General features: G+C 31.1%; 2 protein-coding genes across 5 annotated transcripts; one reads left to right on the top strand and one right to left on the bottom strand.

Annotated features, from left to right (window-relative positions):
- Positions 1-648: 648 nt before the first annotated feature.
- LOC143145278 (uncharacterized) lies at positions 649-14,700 on the top strand. 2 transcript variants are annotated; one of them, XM_076308502.1, is made up of 16 exons: positions 649-1,022; positions 1,591-1,753; positions 1,949-2,112; positions 4,140-4,322; positions 5,178-5,523; positions 6,254-7,035; positions 7,170-7,841; positions 7,915-8,084; positions 8,155-8,329; positions 8,612-8,698; positions 8,865-9,113; positions 9,191-9,334; positions 9,415-9,543; positions 9,630-9,752; positions 9,864-9,945; positions 11,419-11,582. In XM_076308502.1, the coding sequence occupies exons 2-15, from the start codon at positions 1,606-1,608 to the stop codon at positions 9,897-9,899; spliced, it is 3,408 nt and encodes a 1,135-aa protein (XP_076164617.1). In that variant the 5' UTR covers positions 649-1,022; positions 1,591-1,605; the 3' UTR covers positions 9,900-9,945; positions 11,419-11,582. The 2 variants fall into 2 exon arrangements, with proteins under 2 accessions (XP_076164617.1, XP_076164616.1); XM_076308501.1 differs by lacking the exon at positions 11,419-11,582 and adding an exon at positions 13,604-14,700 and having other exon boundaries at positions 650-1,022.
- Positions 14,701-15,438: 738 nt separating this feature from the next.
- On the bottom strand, positions 15,439-20,968 carry Ints11 (integrator complex subunit 11). Of its 3 annotated transcripts, none has more exons than XM_076310656.1 (5): positions 17,851-17,969; positions 17,364-17,616; positions 16,873-17,295; positions 15,983-16,807; positions 15,448-15,919 (listed from the first exon to the last, which is right to left on the bottom strand). In XM_076310656.1, exons 2-5 carry the CDS (start codon positions 17,610-17,612, stop codon positions 15,629-15,631), a joined length of 1,788 nt encoding a protein of 595 aa, XP_076166771.1. In that variant the 5' UTR covers positions 17,613-17,616; positions 17,851-17,969; the 3' UTR covers positions 15,448-15,628. The 3 variants fall into 3 exon arrangements, with proteins under 3 accessions (XP_076166772.1, XP_076166771.1, XP_076166770.1); XM_076310655.1 differs by lacking the exon at positions 17,851-17,969 and adding an exon at positions 18,614-20,968 and having other exon boundaries at positions 15,449-15,919; XM_076310657.1 differs by lacking the exon at positions 17,851-17,969 and having other exon boundaries at positions 15,439-15,919; positions 16,873-17,291; positions 17,364-17,496.
- Positions 20,969-26,633: the final 5,665 nt, after the last annotated feature.

Raw genomic sequence — 26,633 nt, 5'->3', positions numbered from 1 at the left:
GTATAATAAAATCAAATCATCACAAACATATACCCCAAGTTTATTTATTAATCATACTACACTAAGATGTAGTAAACTAGAAATACAGATAAAATTCTTCTTTTTGTTTTGAATTTTAGATCTCACTGGGACTCTTTGTAGAATATGCAGCATATGTGGTAAATACTATCATCTCATTTACAGTGAATAGAAGTGATAATCATAAACTTTCGTTTAAATAGAATGGTACACAATTTTCTGTATTCTTTGAAATTTCTTTAATTCAGAACATTAAAGTAATGTGCAACACATCGATATTTATGTGTTATAGCACAGAAATTTTTTCATTAAATAAATATTTGTTTTTAAACAAAGTACCAATAAACTTTTTATTATATTTAAAAATATTTAAAGTTGCCGCTCCAGCTTAATAAAGGTGGGACAACAGCCGTACCACATATACGACATAAAGGGTTCCAGTGAGAACTAAAATATAAAAATAAAGGATTTTGTCTTTAATAGTTTTTGAGCAAACAATTTATAATAACTTACATGGCGTACCTTGTATAAGACGCATCTTTTGATATATGATATTGCATAGAAGACAAAGTAGTTGATCTTATGTTTTATTAAATTGGTCAGCATGGTGTAGTGTTTGGAATTGACATAGTGTCACACAAACGTATCGACCCTTTCATGTGTGGCATGCAACGTGTCAGTGGTTATGAATTAAATTAGGTTATCAATTATTCACTGTCGTTAATTGTCATCGACAATTAATAAATTTTGTGGATGAATTTTATTCTTATTTACACGAGTGTTTTGCATACGTGGCAGAATTTGCCACCAATCAGAAAACGCGAGTTTTGATAGGCGTGGCTTCGAACACGTATACTTGCTTCTACGTCCGGCCGCCATAATTCTTGAGAAGAAATCGTCGTGCATGAATTCTTGTCGGGATTCTCTGTAGACAAACATAGTACGCTGTTCATATTACATTCCTTGGTGGAAGCAATCTACTGAAAATATTTTCAGTGAGCAGTGTAAGTTTACGAGTTTGCTAATTCTATTAATTTAATACCATGTTCATACAATACAAATCATTTTGCCGGTTCTAACAATTTGAGAATTAACGTAGAGGAATTCGGTACATCTTCGACGATTGTGTCGATGATCCACTTGTCATCCATATGTCATTCTCATCGTACTTTTTCTCAAAACTTTCACCCAACGAATTGTTCTATTGTAACCCACTTTGTGCTATATTATTACATACTATAAGCTCTGTGGAATGTACATGAATATTCTGTGAAATATTTTTTACACCTGTGGAATTAATTGATAATGCTTGTTTCGATAGATTAAAGTGTATATTCTAATTTATTATATGTATTATTGATAAATAATACATGTAAGAAAAGTAGAGTTATTTCAAATTCAGTGTAAAATAAATTGTGTAAGAACTGTACAATGCAAGGAAGAGTGCAGAGTTTTATGCAGTTGTAATGTTTAGTGAATTCTTCCTATTAAAACGATATACTTTTGAGATTATACTTTGACTAAAAATCATTATGAGTAGTAAATCATAACAAAAATACTGTATTTTTACAGATAGAGATAAACAAAATGGATCTCCAAACAGGATTAGTTTATGTAGCAGTGGTAGTTATTTCTGCAGCAGTTATTCTATTAGTATCAATGTTTGCCATAAAAGAAAAATCTTATGAAGAAGCAATAGCAGAACAGAGAAAACTTCCTGATGACCTTTTATTAAGTATGTATGACCATATAATGCAATTTTATTACAACAAATTTTCCTTTGAAAATTAAATAATTTCAGAAAATATTAATTTAATATTGTGTTTAATGAATAACAATATCTTAATTTTTAAACACTTGTATTAGTTAAGATTGGTATACATTTATATTAATTAATATAAAAAAATATATATATTATTGCTGCTTGTAGGTAAAAAGGATAAAAGCAAAGAAAAGAAACATAAGAATAAGGCAGGCAAGAAAGTAAAAGAGAAGAAAGAAGAAAAGGATGAGAAAGATGACAAGGAGGAAAAGTCTGAGCATGTCCAATTTGAGGAAAACCCTCAAATACTGCCTTTAGAACCATTAGCACGGGTAGGCACATTTATTAAATTTATAATCTTTTTATAACATATAATTTGTGCAAATTATTTCTGTGAACAATTTTCTTATTTTTGTTAAATATTTATTATCTGCTTGGAAAAAATATAAAACAATTAGTGTTGATTAAAAATTCTAATTGTAAAAATTAAGTTATTGTGTCACAAAAGGTTGACAATGATAAAAAAGGCAATTGATTATATCCTTAAAGAACTAATTTAATTTTGAAAGAAATATATTATTTATGCATTATGTAATTATAAATAAGAATTGCCTTTCTATAATTTTTAAAATGCTTCTTGCATGTTAAGTGTTTGTGTGTAAATAATTATTACATAACTGTAAAACTAAAAACACATGTGCGCTTCTTTATTCTTATGTTTTCATACATTTCATGCATGAAATATGGTATGCTTACATATTATATATCACATTTGTGTGTCATTTAAGGTCTTTCTATTCATAAAGTATCACATTTCTCTCTGGGTGTCACACATTTATAAAGACTAATTATTACATATTAATATAACACTTTAAAATAACATACATTACCTTTCATATACATTTAATATACCATTTTACATAAACTAATACAATTAATTTAGTATGGTATAAAATAACATTTATGTACTTACATATTGATATTTTTTTTAATAAATAGTGAAATTTGTTTTTGTCTTTTGTTAACAATTGTTGTATCATTATTTTAATCTTGTTTTCAATTATTTTATTATTTTCAAGGATGCAAATTAATGCAATATAACTGCACACTCCTATATCAGTGTAAAAAATTAATTAATGTTTTCCCTATTTAATTCTGTAAAAGTTGTGTCTAATTTTTCTTTAAGTTTTATGTATATTATATTTAAATGGACATCTTTTTTTATAGAAAATGTACTTTATGTTTTTAATTTACAATAGTTTTCTATGAAATTAAATTTATTTATTAGTAATCAAAGTATCTTGTGGTTATAATTGAAAGTATAAAACAGGCCCTTAGAAGGTAAAACCAAAAAGGAAAAATTTTATGATCATATGATCTTCACTTGTTGTTATATGTACATTAGAATATCATATATTTTTCCATATTTTTACAATTTTTCATAAAACAGTTTATTGCTCTAAATTGTAGCATTTTATAATTTTTTTTGCACAGTGGAATTATGCCTTGGTGAGTTGATTTGTACCAGAAAATTAAATACATAATAAAATATTTTATTGGAATGTTTATCATCAATAATTTAGTGCAGTTTGTGTATATAACCTTAATAAATATGCGATATATCTGTCAAATAAAATAATAAAAATTTAATTTTCTAAGTAAACTTATTAAAATTAAAAATTCTAATTTTATATAACATAATTTAATATATAATATAGCTACAGTTTCTTTTTCGTGTATGGGCCATTGATAAACAGTTCTAGAACGCCAAGATTAATTTCTATAAATAACTGTTCCACACATTGTGATATTATCTTATTTTTACTTCTACATTATCACGTAGATTAAAACTAAGTAAAACAACAAAAAGTTGCAATTTAATTAGAAACTGTTAATGTCAAAAATATTATTATTAAATGAAAACATTTGTTTTTGCTGTCATTGTATAAGAATAAAATATTTTTGTGTTAAAGCATAAAGTACATAAAAAGGTAATGATGCAATGGATTTATCAATTTCAGGTATATATGTTTACCAAGAAGTCAAAATAAATACAGATTTGAGGTGAAAAGTAAATCAATAATATATGTATATGCATATAAGCACAGTAAGAGATATTAGTTATCATTTTGTATGAAGAAGTAATTATTTTACTAATATGGAGTTAGATTCTAAGAATCTTTAGTTCTTTTGCTGACTAATATTAACATATGTAGAAATAAATTTCAATAATTTTATATGTCCATTTTAATATAATGTAAAACCACATATGTATCATTATAGATGTGGAACACCCTTTTTTTCTCTTTTTGCTTTGTTAACATATGGGGAACATTTTATATGTACATTGGAATTATAGGAGAGTAGCAAAGGAAGTAAGAAGAAAAGCAAGTTTGAAAAGGTAAAGCCAATTCTTGTAAATAAAGATGAACCATTGGTTATTGTGACTGAATTAAGTCCTTCACAACCTCCCTCAGTGGAGGTTAATCATTTTGACCTCATTCAACCAAAGGACGACCTCGAACTCATACGGAGTCATAGTGTGAGTGAATTGCTTTTGGTAGAACATTGAACCTTATATGCATTTCATTCACTTTTCATATTTTGCATAGCCTGCTGCTTCTATAACACAAAAATCTTATCTTTAAGTAGTGATAATGCTTATTTAATATTACTAATCATCAAACTAATGGGTACTCAAGTTATTAACACTAGAATTACTGATGGTGAACATGTTGCTATTTGTACCAAACTATATACGTATTTTTAAAATTAGAAAGGCAAATTAATTTACGAGTATAGTTAGTTCTCTATTTCAATAATTGTTAACAAATGTAGACAAAAGCACTGTTAATAATCAAGTAATTTTAGAAAGAAGTTCAAAACAAGTCAAATTAACTACTTTGGCAGTTCTAGTGTTAAAGAATCTTCAGTAAACAAGAGAATGAAAGCTGATTTTTAAGTTATTGGTTATTGATACAGTAATAATTATAAGGATTGCTAGGTTGTTGAAAATAATAGTTATAGTAATTCTTAGTCAACCTAAGCATTGTATTTGGAATGTTTTCAACGTTGTTTAGATCCTCTTCAGTAATGTAATGTATGCGTCTAAAGTTATATACAAATAATAAGTAAAAAATATTCTAAATACAATGTTTGAGATAATCAAAAAAGATTATAATTATTAGTGTCATAAATGTAATATTTTTATTTTATAATCTTTCTAGTGTAGTAAAAAATTATTTTAATCCTTTATGTTATATATGTGAGTCTCTTATGTAATTATATTAACAAGTAATTTCATAAAAAAATAACTTGTGTTTTTTAAAATTGTTGCTTTTTAAAATTTAATCATATTTTATAATGTAAATATTTTAATATTTTCCTCCTAAAATAGAAGGAAAATCTGCATCAAATCAGTCAATCTGAACCAGTTGTGAATAAGTCTCCAAAAGAAACTCCAACAAAGTCAAAGAAAAATACAAAAGACTCTGTGAAGAAGAAGGATGAAAATATTAAAGAAGATAAGAAAGATGAGAAAAAAGAAATAACTGCATCTGTTAATGCGCCATCAGTCATTAATAGAGATGCTTCTACAAAAGAAGCAAAAGAAATTAAAGAACAGAAAGAAACTCCAGTTAAAGATACGAAGGAAATAGTAAAAGAAATAGCACTTTCAATTCAACCTCCAACTAAAGAATCCAAAAAGACAAAGAAGAAAAATGATATTTTAGCTCAAATTGGTATGTAAATACATCAATTGCTTTGTTTATTAATTATATTATTAAGTTAATTTTATAGAAATATAGTCAAATTTTATGGGATTTTTATTTAATTATGTTAATAATTAATTTAAAAAAGAATACATTTTTCTGTAGTAATATTTAATATTCTTAAAGCAACTAAATGGAACTAATAAAATGTATAAAATTAAAGAGTATTTATACATTTACTAGATGTACCAAATTATTAAATAAAAATATTTATATTTGTTAGAAAAATATTTTAAAATAATATAAAACATTAAAAGTAATTGCTTGGGTATGCCTAAGTTTAGCATGAAATCTATCATGAACAGGGCAAAGCAGATTCTTCTGAAGTGCTTTGGAATGTGACTGAGGTAGGGTCAGTTCCCCTTCTCTCTTTGCAGGTCAATGTCTGTACTTTCAAGGTTATTCTTTTACAAGAAATAACTCAACATATTTTTCCATATTATTCAACAAAACTACATTCTATGTTCTTAAAAAAAAATATTCATTTTTCTTTGATGTATGGGTTTATTATTACTGGTTTAAAAATTATTACTGATAATTAAACCATAATTAAGTAATAAGTATAAAGTCAAAAACTGAAATATATAATAAGGAAATTCTATTATGATAATAGTGTTTTATCTAAATGTTATTAAATGAATTCCATTATTATATGGATTTACATATTCAAACATTTTTTAATTCTAAGCAATATTTTTAGGTGGAGACAAAGATGCTGTTAATGTATCTCTCTTGATGCCTTTGGTTCAAAAAGCTGAACTTAGTCGTTCTGAAATACAAATTCTTATTGATCAGCTTTTAAATAAACAAATGGATAATCCATCAGAACACTCAGAATGGACAGAAGGTCGTGCAGACCCAGTTATTAAATTAAAGAAGCAACTGGCAGAAAAAGAAAAAGCTCTTGCTGATGAGCATGAAGCAAATATTGCATTTCAAAATAAACTGAAAGAATTGCGAGCTGAACTTAATTCTGAGAGATCTAGATTATCAGCTAATGCAAGACAATTAGAAGAAGCATTAAATGCTAAGGTTACAGAAACTCAAACATTACATACACGTATGCAACACATTTTGGAAAGTCATGCTGCTGAAAAGCAAGGTTTTACAAGACAGATTGAACAATTACAAACTAAAGTAAATGAAAATGCTGCAATTATTCATAAGATGCAAGATGATCAAGGACAAACTCAGGGCCATCTACAGCAAGAATTAATAGCACAACGCAAACAAATGGAAGTTCAATTTTCACAATTGCGTGAAAATGAAAATGCTTTAAAAGCACAGCTAGCTCAAAAACATGTAGAAGTACAAGAATTGCAAAGTGAGTTGCAAGCAACTTGTGAGAGTAGCACTGCTGAAATAGAAATGTTACGGCAGCAATTGGGAATTATGCAAGGCCAGTTGATGCACTCGGAAGGACAATTACAACATTTCAAAGAAGCTGGTGACAGATTGCAAGACATTGCTAGACAACTTGAGGTAAGGTTATAGTATATATCATGTGTAAGTAGATACTACACATACACACACGCACACACGCACGCGCGAAGACCTTGATTTAACTGATTTATATTAGTAATTTGCTAATAAAATATTTACATTCATTTATTTAGGAATCTCATCGTGCTCATGCTGATTTAGATCACAGATTGAAAAATGTAAATCGTCATGAACAAGACCTTCAAAAACAGGTAAATTCATTGCAGACAGAATTGAATGCTGTAAAAGCAGAGGCTAATGACGTTACTGCATTAAAAGCTGAATTAAACAAAGCCCAATCTGAGTTAGTAAAATTAAAATCTGAATTGTCAATCTCAATAAATGAGGCAAAGTCTGAAGCAGCAGAAATTGCAGCTCTTAAAGTGACTCTAGTAAACAAAGAAGAAGAATTGAAAAAATCTCAGGATGAACTTAGCAATATACGAATTGAGTTAAAACACTCAATGGAAAATGTAACACAGTTGGAGGCACGCTTAGATGCTGCACAAAAGATGACAGCTACAATGAAAGTTAAATTTGAAAAGGCAACAGAGAATCTTATGAAAGTACAAGGTGAAGTTAATGCTTATCAATGTGATATACAGAAATTAAAAGATGAACTAAAACAAACACAAACTGAATTGACAAATACTCGTGCAGAACTCACACCTGTGAATGAAACGGCAAATGAAATGAAAATGTTAAAAGTTGAAATGAATAAGTTACAAAACAATGAAACAAAATTAAGTGAAACACAATTACAGGTCACACGATTGCAAGAAGAAAATGATAGACTTTCTACACAGGTATTATTCTTGCTACATAAGCATAAATTTAAATTACATTTATTCTATCTGTATATAACTGTTATATTTTTAGCTCATAAATCTCGTAGAATTGCAAAAACAACTTAAACAATTGCAAGAAGAGAATGAATCGTTAGCTTCGCAATTAGCGGCAACTACTGAACGACCAGCTGCAGAAGGTCGAGAAAATGGAATCGATGATAATATTCAAAAGAATGTGCAACTCGTAGAACATGCAAATTTGTATGTATATACATAATTATAGAATTCATGATTTAACATACAGATTTTTGTATGTAAATTGTTTTTAAAGGCTGGCCCAAAAGGAAAGTCAACTAACTGCCTTAAAAACAGAATTAACGCATAAAGAAGCAGAACTTAAACAATTAAATGCTCAAGTCGATGCATTGCGTAGTGATGTAAACAGTCAACAAAGTCTTGTTAATCGGTTGAATGATGATTTAGAAGCACAAAGATCCAAGAATAATGTAAGTTATAATGTACTTATGGATAAGTACATAGCTAAGAATTTGTTTACTTTATGTGCATTAGTATTATTAATACTTCAATGACAGCACAAGTCAAATACTTCTGTAAATTATGTTTTCTGTATATTGGTGCAATTAGTTTTTATTGCTTCCATCACTTTACCAATCTTTTACTACATTTCAACTTTAAAAGATTAGTTTCTAAGTAATTTGAATTAGTTTGTGCATAAAGTACTGGTATTCAGCTATAACAAATTGATCATTTTTTTATGGTCGAAACAGGAGTTACGTATTAAAAACTGGAAAGTGATGGAAGCTCTTTCTGCTGCTGAGTTGCGTGCTAAATCTAATAATGGGAAAAACTTTGATGTAAGTCCCCATTTTATATATTTTAGTTTTCTTTTTCAAAATTTATTGATTTAATTTTATTTCTTGTCACTTTTGTATATAAAATAAAATTGAATAAATCATAATTTTGAACTTTCTTTAAATTTTCATATACTAAAATGTAATACATTTTTTGTTTGATTATTAGGAAATGATACAAAAAATAAAAATAGAGCAAGAAGAATTAACAAAGGTTTTCTTACAAAGGTTATTCCCAGAAATAAAAATATCTGAAAAGTCACATGATCAATGGCTTAAACTTTTTGAAGAAAAAGTAAACACAGTTTTAATCGAATTAAAGAAAAACAATGTATCTGACAAACATTTAGAGTTGGAAGAGCAAAATAAAAACTTAAAAGAAATGGTTTCATATTATAAACAAGTCATTGATGATACAGTAGGTATTTCATGCAGTTGTAATACTATTCAATTTAATGTAAATTTGTACTATATTTCTTCGTAACAAATTTCCAGGAAAGTATACTCAATTTTCTTCAAAGTCGTGTAGTATCAGAGGAAACATTGTGGCAGTCTCAACTTCGGCAAAAGGAAAACGAGGTCGAAAATCTTAGGATTGAGTTAAAAAAACTCATGAATAAATTGAATGCAAGTGAAATGGTAGACTTAAAGTATTTGTATAAAAAATTAAAAGTTAATACATTTACAAAATAAGTAAATAATTTGTTATATGTCTCTAGGTACAAATCAAGGTAGCAGAGTTGGAAGCTAGATTAAAAGATGCAGAACTTAAAAAACAAGCTAATGCCGAGTCAGTTTCAAGTGACGTAAATACTCATGACCTAGTAGCAATGGAAAAGCTACAAGAGGTGATTTTTAAAATAAACTTGTGTATATTATGCAGAAATATTTAAAATAAATAATATGCTTGGTTTTTAAACTACATTTATTACAGAAAAAAGCACGTTTGTCAGAAGAACTTCAATCAGAATACAATAAAAGGGCAACATTAGATGCAGAAGTAATTAAATTGCGTTCTCACGTTGCACAACTTCAGCAAGAAATATCAAAACTCAGGGTATAAAACATATAAATACTACTAAATTTAAAAAAATTTACTATAAACAAATGCAAAATATTGTAATATTTTTAAGCAATAAATCTTGTTAAATTACTTTTTGAGTTTCAGAATGAAGTTAGTGAAGATTGCTGCAGCTCAGAATAGTCAGTTTTAAGTGGCCCACCAACTTCTGAGTGTTCTAATTCCCGAGGTTAGTACATATTGATTTTGAATGTTTTGTAAGTGTCCTTATTGATTTTTGTTCAGTACCTTTTGTACAGAAATTCATAAAGGTTCTATTACAGTTGTAACAATAAAAGTTACAGCTCTAATGTGAAAGTATGAGAAGCCACGCAATGCTGTAAAACATTGACATGACTAATTGCAAATAATGACTAACAAACGATCTTTGTGTTTATCATTGTTTTAAATGTATTAATTGTACAGTAACAGTTTCATATACAGATATAATTTTGTAAAAGTCAGTTAAATATCATAAGCATTTTTGTAAGTACATGTTGCATGTATAAGAAATTTTAAAAATATGTAATTTATTTAATGAAATATCTTTCAGATTTTTATTATATTTAATTGCCTTTTATAGAGGAATTTATTAGATGTATTTTAATATAGATAATCATATTAATAAATTAGTGCAGAATGCATAATAATGATATTAAATAAGTTCAATTTTATATTAGCTTCAAAGGAGTTCAAAGAGTCATATTTTAGAAGTTTGACTACTTGTTTATATTTATCAAATTTTCAAACAAAAACATCTGTATGTGGTATTATTGTTTATATGTTATGATTTAATTTTTATAACTAAAGTTTTAGTTAATATTTAATATCTGAATTAAATAAATGCAATTCCAAGTTGTTCAAGAATGTCATATTCCATTCTTATTTAAAAATATGTTGTACATCCAATGAAACCTTAATGGATATAAAGTAAATTTTTAGTATTATATTATACAACTACTGAACACAGATTAGTTTGCTGATGCTATATATTATATAGTAACGAGTGTTGCCATTGTTTAGATATTGTTTACACAAGTATGTATTTATTAAAGTGACAATCAGGAAATAATATTTTTAAATAAATAAGTAATATCATTTTCCATTGCATTTGATAGTCACAATATTAATATTAAATTTTGTGTTATTACTACTAGTTAAAAGTTTTACTAAATATTTCTGGAAAAAAATAATCATTTTGACTATTTCAATGTTAGTATCAGTTATTAAAAATAAATAGTGTACTATATTTATGGATGTAGTTCATATTTCAATGTATTTAGTAGTTAGTAATTTTATTGTCAGAATTAAGAATTCTTTAATTTTCACACATAGCTTGGTTGTTCAAAAAAAAAAAAAGAACAAATTATTATCTTATAGAAAATCATTTATTACTAAAATGTTTATTATTGTAAAACAAAATCTTTTAATTAGTAATTTCATTTAAAACAATTTGATCTGGATATTAATAATATACTTATTTCTTTATCCCAGTGTTTGTTTTATACAAAAAGGAACACATTTAACATTTTTAAATACCATTTATTCAAACAGAGTTACAATTTATCATAATTCTTCCATTAATATGAAAATTTGATTTGACATATAAAATCTCATGGTATAATGATGTATAATGATTTTGTTATTTTGATTGTTCTGACAGTCTACTAAGAAATCTATGGCAAAACAGTGCAGATTCGCAGGTATGCAAATCATGATACGAGATTCTGAAATTTTTCTTTCTATTGGAAAGGTTAATTATAGACTATTACTAGTAATTTTTGTCAAGTTTTATTACAAAAATTTATTTTATCAGATTTATTTAAATTGTACACATTACATTTTCTATAGTATTAAAACATTACATTCTCACTTAAATGGATATTCACTATTGTATTATTTACATATAATTATAATTAGTAGAAATTTTTTAATCAAAGAATAATAAACCTAATTGACTTATTACATTATTCTTGTAAATATTCGAGAAAAATCTCCATTAATATATCCCCTTATACTATAATACATATATTCAGTTACATGCTTTGGTTTCCGGAAATATCAAAAAAGTATAGTATAATTTTCTGAATAATACTGATTATTAATATGTAATACTAAAACTGTACTAAAATCAAATAATAAATAAAAATTACTTATGTTGTATATTTTTTTACACTACATTCTAGAAAAAAAAAATATAACTTTTGATATTTAAACATAAAAATTTTATTTGAAATGTCAATCAAATAAAACAAATTATATATATTGAAAAGTTTATACATAGTGTATACATTTTTAATCCTGTATTAATCAGATACCTCCTTTAGGGACATTAATCTTTAATTAACCATTAAGTAAACAAAATTTTAGATACACTTTATGTTTATATAGCACTTGTATATATTTTATTTCATAAATTTTCCAATTTTTTAGAGATGTATTTATGAATAATTTTGTATCATTAGGTATAAGCTACATATTATGTGTTTTTTCAAAATATTATGCATAGTGTTTAGATCTTATTCACTTTATACTCTCAATAATTATAATGTATTTTGAATATTTTTCACTTTGACTGTCCCAGCTCATATGCAGTGGAAGATCAATTTTACATAATTTTAATAAATTACATAGATTTTTACATATTATGATATATAAACGGTAATTTCAATTTATGCTACAAAATATTATATATGTTATTGCAAAATATAATGTATTTATTGCATAATTTTACAATGTGCCTGTGATATGTGGACAGTAACGAAGTTAAATAATTCATCTTATGTTAGTTATAGAAAAGTGTAGTAGTTGTATTGATATAGAAACATTTATACAAAGATCAACAAAATGTATAACATTATTATTGTGGGAAGGAGGGTTGTAGAGATGATGGATATTAAACAACATGCGTAGTTATATGTTGATAAATTTTTATAAACACAAACACTGGGGTAAGGGGCATACTATAAACAAACTTTATGTTTGCTCTATTTAATCAATTATATGATTTATCATCAACAGTTTGTTTTTCAACAACAAATTCGTTATTTTTTTTCATGCGTTTGCATATTAATTTTGTGTTGTAATTAAGTTTTTTTTACAGATAGTACATGTATTGTTGGATATGGCACAGTATATTTTATTTAGCAGCCACAAAATATTTAGTAAGCTACATGCTTATACAACAAATTATAATTGGCATTATCCTGCTGAATTGTTAGATTTATGCTGTTTGAAAATTTATACATTTTACAAATTTATATGAGACATCAAATTCTTAATTTATAGTTGAATATTATTATATACAAAAAAATAATTTAATTGCAATTATACTTTGGTTCAATAGAAAAGTCTTGAATTTTATTTCATGACTAAAACAGCATAAATATTGCATATTATTGTGCTTTAGAATTTATTTATTTTTTGCTTGTAGTTATATATATGTATTTATGTAATTCTCACATATGCAATTAATATTTTGTTAATATTGAATTTTTCATATTGCTTCCTATGTGTGACGATGAATTCTGTTCAGAATAATTTCAGCATTGCGTGCTAATTTATTTATGTATATTCATTATTATACACAAATTTATATAAATAAGCATACAGAAAATCAGTATATACAAATTTTTAACTTTCCAATGTATATACCTTGATGTACTTTTCATTAAAAAGTACGATACTCGCGCAAATTAGTAAATATTAATGTTGAAAGTAATTATTAATAAAAAAAATGTCATGTTTTATATCTGATGGAAAAGATATAAATGGAACAATTTACTTATAACTATGCAACTTCCTTTTCACTGTTAGAAACTGTTGTAAACTGTTAATGGATTTTTCAGGGTGGATCAGAAAAAAACTACTTCACAAAACAAGGTGCGCTAATGCTACGTAAAACCAGATGATTCAAAAAGGAACTACAAACAATATTGCATATGCTCCGACGTTATATAAGACATAAATGGTAAACTTTGATACCAAGAAGACTAATATAATGATGAAAATATTATGAATAGCATTTCTTATAAAAAGAATATCATATTTTATTATGTGGAAGAAAATATAAATGATGAAACTTTGTAGTTACAAGCTAAGAAATACTGAAACTGGTGTTTGTCACAGTTACACAATTGGATAAATACAAATAGACATAATTTAAAAATTACTACTGAAATTTTGCATTGTAAATTACAGTGCAAGAATTTTTTGTTTAAATATTAGTTTTGTTTTACAAGGCACGTTCAGATGTTTACAACTGTTCTTAGCGCCTTTATAATGTTTTATTTAAGGTTCACTAATGCATAAAATCATTTATCAAATAAAGTGCATGTACATTATTCTTAAAAAACGCACGATACTCGAAGTATGAATAATAAAACAGACACTTTTGTGTAATTCCTTTTTTTTTTTAAATAAGTAGCAGACACCAGATTTTTAAATGATTTTCATATTGTTAAAGCATTGCTGAAAGCATTAATGAATTTGTGTGCAATAAATAAGCATGATCATGTGATTGCATGTATAAAAAGAAGTATGCGTGTGTTCAATAGATGGCTTTTAAAGGTAACGATTCGTGAAAAACAATTGATTTTTTAAAATCACCAAAAAGACTAATCATGCACAACTGTAGCAAACACGCAATAAGATCTGTGCAGAAATATGTTTGGGCAAAATATAATAAAATAAATTAAATATATTAATAAATTTATGATTTAAACAATTTGAACTATACAGACAAATTATGTATAATTGGGCATTTTAAAGAGCGTTTATTAAAAAGTTTTTTGTTACTTTATTTTTAAACGAACCATAATTTTTATTATAGTGTTGCGTAATGAAACATCAGACAGATAATTAAGAATACTCTATTTATAATATATTAAATATTTGTTCCGTAAAATACAATTGCTTTGTTTATTTTACAAGAACGCGTATATTTAGTTGTACACCGTACTTATTTGTACTTTACATTTAGAAAAATAGAAATAGTCAATAAAAAGTTTGTTTTATTTGACGTTAAATAATATGCGAGTTTAAATAATAATTTGTTAGTATAACGAATGATATAATTTATTTGATCATGTTTAGAATTAAACAAGGTAACCAATAATATTTACAGTTTTAATATATTTACATTCTATGGTTTTCCTTTGGCAACATCATCAATGAAAAGACAGTTATAAAAATATATTTAGTTTTTATATTTTTATTATGTTTAAATAATAGAGTATTTTCAGGAAGAACAATTGGAATACCATTTAGGTACAAACTAATCAATGAACTTTGGTCATCAATTAATAGAGAATATTGGTATTTTTATGTAATAATTGTAACATAAATGAAAGAAATATGCAAATAAACGTTATAAAAGTTATAATGTCTTATATAATCAAATTGTTGTTTTTGTATATTAAATCTATTTAGAATTTAACTAATAATAAGACATGTACATGATTCAGTATAATGTGGTTTATCTTTTTTAATATATGTTTAAACTTCAAATATTATTAAAAAATATAAAGATTTATATATTTTACTAGTAAGTTTCTATCTATTATATTTTAACAAGATTTTAAATTTTCATACTGTCTATTGTGTAAGATTTGAGTGTAATTAATGCAATGTAATTACTGTATTTAACATAAATTAAGATTAATGCTTTATCATTAAAAAAAAAAATTTATATATATATATATATATATAACATCCAGGTCAACAACATTAGTTACCTTAGATTGCAATAAATACAACCTAAAATAAATGAGATTTTTTCCCTAAAAAAATACTGTGATAAAAAATCTCTTAAAGTCTATTGTTTTCAATATTTTTTTGTTCCCGATGAAAATTCTTAATTATTAGATTATTACTTAATTCAACATTGTTTGTAAAAATCCTAGAATGTAACTACCCAAATCTTCATCTTGATTTGTCCATGAGACATATACACTTTTTTGATCGTCTTCGTCACCTTCTACCGTCACTAAAACAGATTCAACAGATATTGATCCATCTGTTAATTGAACTGTCCAACCTAATAACCTTTCTTTCAGTGGTTGTAATAATTTTAAAGTTGTAGAATGTGGGGGACCTGGATCTCTTACTTGAACGGTAGATGTAAATCGTACTACATGTTTTATTATACCTGCTGCTTTTGTTACCTTAAATTCAAAATTGAAGTTTGCAATTATTTTTATATTTCTCAAATAACGTACAATAATTACCTCATCTGCATCTACAAGACATGCCCCATCTTCTCGTAACATTAAAACACTGTGAAGTAATCTTCGTCTTTTAGGATCTGGTGGTAAAGCTGAATATCTTTTTGCTTCAGCTTTTAATAATGCCAAAGAAGCATCAACTGGTACTTTGGAAATAGTTGTGATAATACAAGTTTCTCCATTTGCAGGATTGTAACAATTAGTTCCAAATTCTTGTTTAATTTTCTCTTTCAAGAATTCCATTTTAGCAAATTCTCCATGTACTAGCATGACATTTTTAGGTTCACAATATTGTATCAATTGCATAATACCTTTTGCATCAGCATGTGCAGAGAAGGACATGTATTCTACTGCCATTTTAATTTCAACTATTTGCCGATTTTCAAATTCAATTCTTCTCGAGCCATTCAGAACTTTATGTCCAACAGTGCCTTGAACACAAAATCCAGGCATAATAACCATATTTGCTTCATTTGGGGCCCATTTCTTAAAAATTTGTAAAGATAGACCAGCATGTAACATTCCAGGTGTAGCAAATACAACCATAGCCCCAGGATTATCAATATATGCTTTATCAAATGGTTTTATATGTTTGAAATCAAACATATTTCGTTGTACAAAAGTTTTTTTAATCTTCTGATTAGTCCAAGTGATGAACATTTTGTAATAATTGTTAGCTTTTTCAGTCAATCCTAGAGCAAAATATACAGGAACTTTTAAATTCATTCGTTCCCAATATGTTTCTAATAATATACAAAGTTCTTGTGCACGACCAAGAGCAAATACAGGAATTAATACTTTTCCACCCCGATCTATACACTCGTGGACCTAAAAGTAAAATCATATAAATTTCCAATGAGATTTGATCTATGTTAATGATTATAGAAGCATACTTTTTTTAAAAAGTCCCTTTCTCTGCATCTCTTAGAATCTCTAATAGTTGTTGCATATGTTGATTCCGATATTAGTAAGTCTGGTCTGCATTTATCTATCCATGCAGCACCTAAATGTCTATCAGGAGTCATATTGTAATCTCCAGTATATACAATTGATTGGGAGCCAACACGAATCCAAAACATTGCAGCACCAAGCACGTGTCCTGCATAATACGCTTTTATTTCTAGTTCAGAGTCAACCATTACAGATTGGTGCAACGTAACGGCGATAACTTTCTTCATACAATCCTTTATCATTTGCGATGTGAAGAAATTACTTTCACCTTTACGTTCTACAGCAACTTTTCTCATATCTTCGAGCAGTATAGGTGCAATCGCTTTTGTTGGATGTGTCATATAAATTGGACCGGTATAACCTACCTATACATGAAATCTATTCAAAAATAACTTCTCAGCATATTAAGCATAATTTATGTAACTTATGTTACCATTTCTGTAAAATAAGGTAGAGCGCCACAGTGATCTAGATGGAAGTGAGAAATAATCACACAATCGATGTAGTTAGTTGTCGGACCTTCTGGGACTATATATGAAAAATCTGGAAATCGCCTCTCATCGTTGAATCCCATGTGCATACCACAGTCCAGCATAATGTTTTTTCCACCCATGGATACAAGGATACAACTTCTTCCAACATCCTGACCAGCTCCCAAAGGAGTTACTTTAATATCTGGCATTGTTCTAAATAGTACACCAATTAAAATAATGTAATCACTTTCTTCAATTATAAAATATCATGAAGCGAATATAACGATATTTGCCATAACGATCGAAATTCCTTTGTAGGAATAAAAAAAATATTATTCTCGAAATTACAATCAAAATCACAGTGAATGTTCGATTATAAATATAGTATGTTAACCTCCACAATAATAAATTTTGACTTAATTAACGATTTAAAAAAGATTAACTTACATGTTATTTGGAACAGTCAACACACGAATATTTATTAACGATTCTTTTTTTCGTTTTTACTTTTTTTTCATCAAGGAGAGACAGAATTGAAGTGTCAACTTGGTTGCACCATGTTATTATTTAATACATGTCTATTTTCTAGCGTTCATAAGTAAACATAACCTCCGAGTTTTTTAATACTAAACTAAAGGTGAATTTAAAATTATGTACAAAAATATTAGATTCTGAATTTTAGTGCGGTATTTTTAACCAACGTGAACATTGATTTACAAAAGTATATAATAACAGTTTTTCCGTTTAATACTGTCGTATTAAGAAAGAAATACTAATTGTAATATTAATTATTAAATAAATGTATGATTTTTTTGATCGATTAATTGAATTCATATAAAGTAGCACGATTATTAAATGTATTTTGTAAAAGTGTCTTGAATTTCAAATCGTGCTGAAAAAGGCGCATATGTGTTTCATACCACCTTAAAAAGTTGGGGGATAACTACGTTCATAAATTATTCCTTTCATCGTTTTAATACGATCCAAATTTGAAATTAATCGTTGCACATATATAGAACCTTCTTATGTCAATAAATTCTCGAATTGAAGCTGCTGTTAAAAGGTATAGGAAACAGGCTAATATACATTTTCAATACTTTATTCATATAATTTCGTAGTTACGGCATTATCTCTATGTATTTACACGTCTCCAATTTTCCGAGAGAACTTATAATGCGTTTCTGTTCGCGCACTACTATATATAACTCACGTGTGTGGGTTGTCTTGATTAAATTGTAAAACGTATCGTCATTGTTTCGTTTTCTTTTTTTTGTTCACAGTTTGTTCTCGCCCCTTCCTCTCTGTGACTTGTAAATCATACGTCGCTACGCGAAATAAGAAAAATTGCAATTAATGCGTGGACCATGTTGCGTGGCGTCGTAGATCCGCGCGTTTACAAATCGGAATATTTTAACGAAACGGCACAGGAGGCTTCGCCTTGATGTGTAAAAAATCTAAATGCATCATTATACGTTGCACTCGTATTTATGCTGCGCTCTTATTTATTCGCATTAAGTTTCCGAAAACGAAGTGTCTAACTCGAGCTACGACGAGCAACTGGCACGATTGCTATCTCTCACGCGGGAGGATGCATGCATACGTATCGCGTATACACGTGCAAATGTATACAGGGTGTTCAAATTATAATTACCTAGAATTTTTCTCGCTAACACACGACGCGAGGGAAACAACGGAAGAGCAAAAAGTTTCGTAACTTTTTACAACGTATACGGCGGTTTCGTGCGATGTTTTAAATTTGCGATAAATTCCAAGATTACGAGCAACAACGAGGAGGGTTAGTTGTCGACCCCGGTCTTAATATTTACAAGATGTTCGGTACTTTGTATGCGACTCGGTGCAATCTCGAACGTTATCGCGTCGTGTGTCTCGATCGTCTTGCGTTTCGTTCAATTCGAACAAACGTTCGATTAACGCGCAAAACTAAAATCCAGTTCGCTTATTAAATTCGGAGATTGAAATCTGTTTCCCTACGGTAAACGAAAAATGAAACTCGTCTCTCATCCATTTTTTTCTCACGCCATTTATTTACAAGAAGGATACTAGGTAACTATAATACGAGCACCCTGTATATACCCTTTCTTGTCCGAAAAGGATCGATCGATCTTCGATATACGTGCTCGAATCCTACTGTACATACACATACGTATAGTGTATATGATACGTGTAAAAATTGGGAGTAGCGTAGTGAACAACAAAAATATCCGCGATTACCGTTGATCCTACAGTTCCGCAAATTTTTATCGCTAACACCGTCCGCATTTCTCTTCTCTCTCTCTCTCTCCCTTTCATTTTCGTTTTGTTTCTCTTCTGGTCTCCATCTTGTCCATGAACATATTTCACTATCTAGATTCATATAGTGCACCCATACGTATAGACTGTACAATGTAAAATATAATTCCATCTAGCTATAGCGACTCTACATACAGTTGTGTGAGCTTATTTTTTTATTCTTTTCGTTTTTCCACTGCCTACTATTCAACGACTTTCGTTTCGCGATGTATTCGTCACACTTTACACATATATGCGCGCGCACGTTTTCTTTCCTTTACTTGACACACGCACACGTAAGTATTCATACACGCACGACACTCGCTCTGTCAATCTCACTTTATCTCTTTCTCTTTCTCTCTTGCTCTCATCGCACACTCTTACACAATTCTGTTTTGCCGTACTACGCATTAATAGTTAAGTTTAGGTATGATGGCTACCCGTGACACACTTAAGTTCAAGGTTTAATGCGTTAAGTTTAATTAGTAGAGTAACATTTTGCTCGGTAAGATATCTTATTAGAAGTTAATTAATTTAGTATAAACGTTAATCGTCAGTACATCGAAGGATATGCAGATAGAGAGTTTAGGGGGCAGTGATAACAATATGTTCGCGTTTCGAGAGGGGTGGTAAACGCGTATGGCAATCGGCAGCCTTCGCAGCGGTTAATGGCGGAGCAAGAAACAAGTATCTTTTCTTCTCTTGAGAATCGGGCGAAGAAAATTAAAAAAAAAAAATACTATAGGCATTGAGTACGCGCTTTGAAAGAAATTTACACTTTCGTATTAACGAAGAGAACTACTCTAAAAATATATCGCTGTTCATTCTTTGGTATTTTCGTACTAACGGAGATCTCTTGTTTTCATTCTCGGAAAATTATTGAACGCGAACCGACCGATTCGGTGATCGGTGTTTTCGAAACATCTATTTCCACGTGGAAACAGATTTTCAGAAACAGACATTCCCCATTATTCTCACGTTTTATTCGCCCTCTGGATCCATTCGACTTTCGCGTCAAGTAGTGTCTCGTCGATGGCAATATGGAGAATTAAAATTCCTATTTACGTCGGGTCTGCGCGTATCTGATCGCCACGGGAGACGGGGAAAATTCTTCTCCGGATAATAACTTCGAACGAGCGGTAAAAGATAAACAACTTCACGCGCGTAATCGATCATCGACGAAGATTACAATCTGAATTCTATAATAAAAATAAAGCGTCGCACGGTGTTTTCATCCGGGCAAGAATTTATCCATCTCTGAAAATATGTAATATGTAATAATGTACCTTGAATGTACATCGAATTTTGCGTTTGAATTTTTACGGTACGCGTACTTTTGGACGGAAGAAAATTTGCACATTGTTTTGAAGGAGCGCGCGCAAATTTTCTCGCATTGTTCGAATCGGTGCGATCGAGAAACGAATACTCATGGAGTAGTCTCGTCACTTTCGAGCGGTACGGTTATTTTGAATTTTCTCGTCCATCCTCGAAGTGTCTTTTTTTTTAAATTCCAACAAGGAATTTTCGTGCAACGGACGAAAATACAATTGCAAAGTACAACGCTGCGGTTCAGAATTTCTGGACGATATAAACGCTTCTCGGTGACTCGATTATTAGAATTACCATTTGCCTCGCATTTTACCAATTTCCCTTCGCGACTCGATTATTAGAATTACCATTTACCTAGTATTTTACCAATTTCACGTTTACACGTTTATTACAATTACCATTTGCCTTGCATTTTACCAATTTCGCGTTAATGCGTATATTAAAATTCCTATTTGCCAATTTCGCATTAACACATTTATTAAAATTCCCATTTGCCTCGCATTTTGCCAATTTCGCGTTAACATGTTTATTAAAATTCCCATTTTGTCGCATTTTGCCAATTTCCCGTTAACACGGTTGTTAAAATGACCATTTGCCTTCCATTTTGCCAATTTCCCGTTAACACGGTTGTTAAAATGACCATTTGCCTTCCATTTTGCCAAATTCGGGTTAACACGTTTGTTAAAATTCCTATTTGCCAATTTCGGGTTAACACGTTTATTAAAATTCCCATTTGCCAATTTCGCGTTAACACGTTTGTTAAAATTCCCAATTGCTCGCATTTGGCCAATTTCGCGTTAACGCGTTTCTTAAAATTCCCAATTGCTCGCATTTGGCCAATTTCGCGTTAACGCGTTTCTTAAAATTCCCATTTGCCTCGCATTTTGCCAATTTCGCGTTAACACGTTTGTTAAAATGACCATTTGCCTCGCGTTAAGACGAAAACACCGAGGAGTTCGTACGTTGGAATTCCAGCTCGCATGGACGATTCTTTCCGTGAAAAGTCCGTCGCCTGTCGGAGCACGGGATCTTATTTCACTCACTTCGTTTCGTCGGTTAACGCTCGACGAGCGTTCGATAACGAACGCGCGTGTAACCGAGATTTCGTATCGTATTCTCCGATGTGTCCACGTGTGAACGATCGTGATCGACGATCGCGTGTGGCGATATCGTTAAGACTGCCCGCTCAACTACGGTCACGTAAATATATACAAAAAAATCCACATCGACTTATCGTTTTACAGCTTACGGAAACGTGATCCCGCGTGCCGGGAGATTCGCGAGTCCGGCGAAGTCCAGAGAGTTAAAGATACATTATTGTGCCATTTTTAAAGCGTCATGCGTAAAAGCGATCGTCGAGATTTCGATGGTTTCGTGGTCGTGCCCGATCCGACCTGCAGTTTCGTGGCAAAACGATCGAGCGGTAAATTGGAAGAGACGGCGAAAAGGATATGTGAAAAGAAAGAAAAAAAGAGAAAAAATGGCGACCGAGACCACCACAGTGGTCTCTTCGTTTATCGATAAAAGATCGTGCTACGCTTGGAGCAGTTGAGCTCTTGTGCGATTAAGATATGAAAGAGTTCGGATATACTTCGAAAATTGTACGCTGCTTTTTTCACGTGTCCTTCTTTTTTCTTGTTTTTTTTTTTTTTCATCGCCGAAAATAGAAGAGGTCCCTCCTTTCGTGAAATTTCTTTTCGTTCATCGGTGAACTGTTTTCACGAAAACGATGTCCTTTGTACCGGGAACGGAGAACTCCGTCAGGAGTCACAGAAGTTTCACATCGGTTCACCGATTCGATCGTCATTGGACGCGTCGCGTGTCTCTTTCTCTTTCTACTGGCTTCCATTCTTTCGTTCGATGACGTTCAAACGAACAAATATCGAAGACCGAGCTTCACTCTCTCGGCTCCACGTAATAGGCACAGACGGGACAGTTCTACTGTTCACAGCTGGAAAGAAAACGAGGCTAAGAGGATCGTGGGATCGATTGATCGTAGCTCAGTTTGTCTGTTGACCCACAATTCGGTTGTAGCGGTGCTACTGATCAATGTGGACACATCTGTTAGTGTCACTTGCAAAGAGAATGCAAGATCTTTCGATGACAAGTAAACTTGAAATTTTGCGTACCGGTAGATTTGGTAATTCTAATTATGAAAATCTAGTATCATGGTAACAAACACTTAATAGTATTTTTAGATATTTACAATTAAAATATACCACCATCTCTGTATTCAAGCTTTGTATCCTTTGTACACAACGATTCCTGTATTTCTTTATGCAACGAATAAAGGTAAAGTGTTTTAATAAATAAGTATATTTTACTTAACATTTGAACGGATAAATTAAAGAAGAATTGTCACCGTCGCGTCACAATGATACTTGCAAGTCGATTCGATTGTTTTCAAATTATGTTTCAAAGCAATCATGAAATTTTGATTACGAATGTTTAAAAACTATCGAGTATCTGCTTCTATGAAGCTACATTTTCGTAAATAGAACGATCAAATCCGTTGGTATACAAAGTTTCGACTAAATCCGTGACTCGAAGGTCTTGGACTCTCCCTGTTGGTCGCGTTGCTTGGATGGGCGGGGCAAACGAGGGACCCCTTTTGCGCCTGCGCCGTCGCGCTCGCCTTCTTTCCAACTCGGAACAGTACGTACGAGCAAAATAAGAGAGGAGAAAAAGGAGCTAGTCCCTCGTCTCTGCCTCATCTGTTCGATCCCAGTCTGATCGGTTTTCGCCTCAGTTTCGTCGCTTTTGACTCTCATCTCCGCGAAAGGGGTAAAGAAAATCAACACGACCCGGACGAATCCCGATAAATACCACGATCCTCGTTCCGTGACACCCGAAACTTTTTTCCACTCGTTGGGCGAATATATCCGCCAAAGAAGCTCTTCCGTTCTGATATGCGGTTAGATCGTGATCGACTAGTTACGGAGTTAACGCATTCAATTGTGCTTCCCTGAGTGTCGGTACTTCGACATCGCTCCACGTCGAAGACCACGTCCTTAGAGACAAAAATTTACTTCTCTGTTTCTTTTTTTTTTCATTTTTTGCTAATACACGAAATTTTATTTCTCTGTTTTTTTTCTTCTTTTCTTTTTCCATTTTTTGCTAATACACTGTTCACTCGAAAACGGTTGTCGGATCATTGTCGAATCAATCGATGGAGAAGTCTCGCTCTTTGAATTGTTTTCTCTTCTTCTCCCTTACTCGATTTTCCATTCGGCGTACATTGTACCGAAAGAAATTTCTACGTCTCCGACGAATACGTTAAGAAGAGACGTTCCAATAAATTCGTTCAAAGACGTTGTTTGGTTTTCTGTGTCGGGACAGAGAAGTTCGAACGATAGAAAAAAATGATAGCTGTGGTAGTCAGTCGGAATCTAGCAATCGGTCTAGAAAAAGGATTGCACGATTGAAATCGCGAGGCGAGTATAAAAACAGCGTGGCTTCGTGTTGCTCCGAAGAGTTGAGCGTTCGAGCGTGCTGTGGCACGGGAAATACGACAAGGGGCCAATTATAATTGGTGGGATTTTTTTTTTTTTAAACTAATCGAAATAACGGGACCAATCGTTGCAACGAAGTTCCACGGAGCTGTGAGAATACGCTTCGAAGTTAAAGTCGTGTATTGCAATGATAGCGACGCTAATTCGCGAGCGAGTTTCGAGTTACACTCTCTTTGGAATTAATAAAGGAATGTACTGTGCGGAGCTGTAAAGAATGCATTCGAGCAAAAATTGCGGTTTTTTTTATAACAACGCTGCTAATCATTAGTTTACGCGATACGAAATCATTTGTAATGGCGAAGTAATTGTTTTTTTAAATTTTGATCACCGAATTTGAATACCATTCGGGAGCATTCTTCTCAGCTTTCTAGTATATATGGAGTACAAAAGTTGTAAACGAATTTTTGAAATTGTTTAACAAAACGTTCAAATTCCATCGTAGCTTCGGGATGTCAGGTTCGTGGAACACCGTTTCTCGAGAAAAATGGTTTCTCGTGAATATTTTACAAAGTATTCGAAATCCTTGTAACAATCGGACGTTTTTCTTCTCGCCTTCGATATTTCGTCGAGACGAGGACTCCTCTAGGTTGAACATCGTTCTGAACAGGGAACATTCTCTCTCTCTCTCTCTCTCTCTCTCTCTCTCTCTCTCTCTTTCATTCATTCGCGAGTATACACGGTTCCGTTGCGTCAACGACGAGAGTTGATCGTTCTAGGAATGCACGTCGAGAGCTCGAGAATCACTGAGAAGTGTTATCGTAGGAACCGAGTATCGTTCGAGCTTAAATTAAGTCTAGTGTCTTTATCGAGGGAGTTTTTCCTCTGTCGCTCGTGCTCGTCACGTGTTTCGTTATTGCTTTTCGTACGAATCCCTCCGTCGATCCTCGATCGTCGCGGACTAATTTTATTTCAATCGTCGACAGCCATTTCTCTCAGCCTTCGAGTTTTCCCTCGAGAGAATAGTAGTTAACGAATCGGTCTCGTCAATGAAATTCCAACGAGAATTCGAGAAACTCGCCAGCTCCTCGTTGCAGCGATAATTAACGACAGTCGAATCAGACGTGCGTACAATTTTTGCACTCTACGAACCAACGAAACTCTGTTCGCACCTCGACTAGTGCTACCGTTCTATGGTGTTACCTGTGATCCGTCGACAATTACGAGAGGGAAATTACGAGATATCTCTGTTAGCCGTTTTGACGACTTCGTGCAACGTTTCGATTCGCTACTTGCTTATTTTTGCGAGTCAAGAAATCGGACAATACTTCGTTCCAGTGTTCGGGTACCGCGGTGTTAGAGGTTTTGGTACTCGATCGAAATTTATTGCTGACTCATTCGAAGGATGTCGAGCAGAGTAACTTGTGTTTGCAGCTCCGAGGGAAGAATATACAGGGTGAGTCAATGAGAACTGCTGTTCGAAGTATCTCGTTGACCATCGATTCGATGAAAGAACGTTTTGTCACGATATGAATTGCATTTAAGGGTGTCTATCGAACGAGTGCCTCTTCAATCGTTTCCTACATTTTCAGAGATATCTAGGTAACCTTGAATTTTTTAACCACTCTGCATTTTAGCATTGCTGATAAAAAGTCGAATTCAATGACCGATAATGTAATTTTGAGTGGATCTTGAAAAAATATGTAACGTTGTTTGAAAAATTCGAGCTCACCTCGATATCTCTGAAAATATACGATTTAAGAAATCGTTTAAGGGGCTCCATTGGATACAATGTATTTCGTACGCGATGGTTTTTTTTTATTTAATGGATAGATAAGGAGATATTTCGGATAATAATGGTTCTTGTCGACTCACTCTGCGCAACTGACCTGGCACAGGTACGTCATGAAGAAGTTAGCACTAGTCTTGGGACACGATTGCAAATTAGGATACATCGAGCTGAGTGGATACGAAAATATAGATTTCCGCTGGCGGTGAGTTTCGTCGCGTTTTAAAGGAAGCTCGCGTTGGGAGCAAGCTTTTAACGACACCGTGATAAGATTTGATCAACGACTGCTGGAAGAGGTGGACTTCCAGGAAGTTTCCAAGGTAGGGGACGATAGAGCCCGATAGGACTGGATATTCGCGGTGTCCTGTGCTCTG

Source organism: Ptiloglossa arizonensis, chromosome 4 (genome assembly GCF_051014685.1).
Source record: "Ptiloglossa arizonensis isolate GNS036 chromosome 4, iyPtiAriz1_principal, whole genome shotgun sequence".
Classification (NCBI taxonomy): Eukaryota; Metazoa; Arthropoda; class Insecta; order Hymenoptera; family Colletidae; genus Ptiloglossa; species Ptiloglossa arizonensis.
This window is presented reverse-complemented; position numbering and strand designations above follow the sequence as displayed.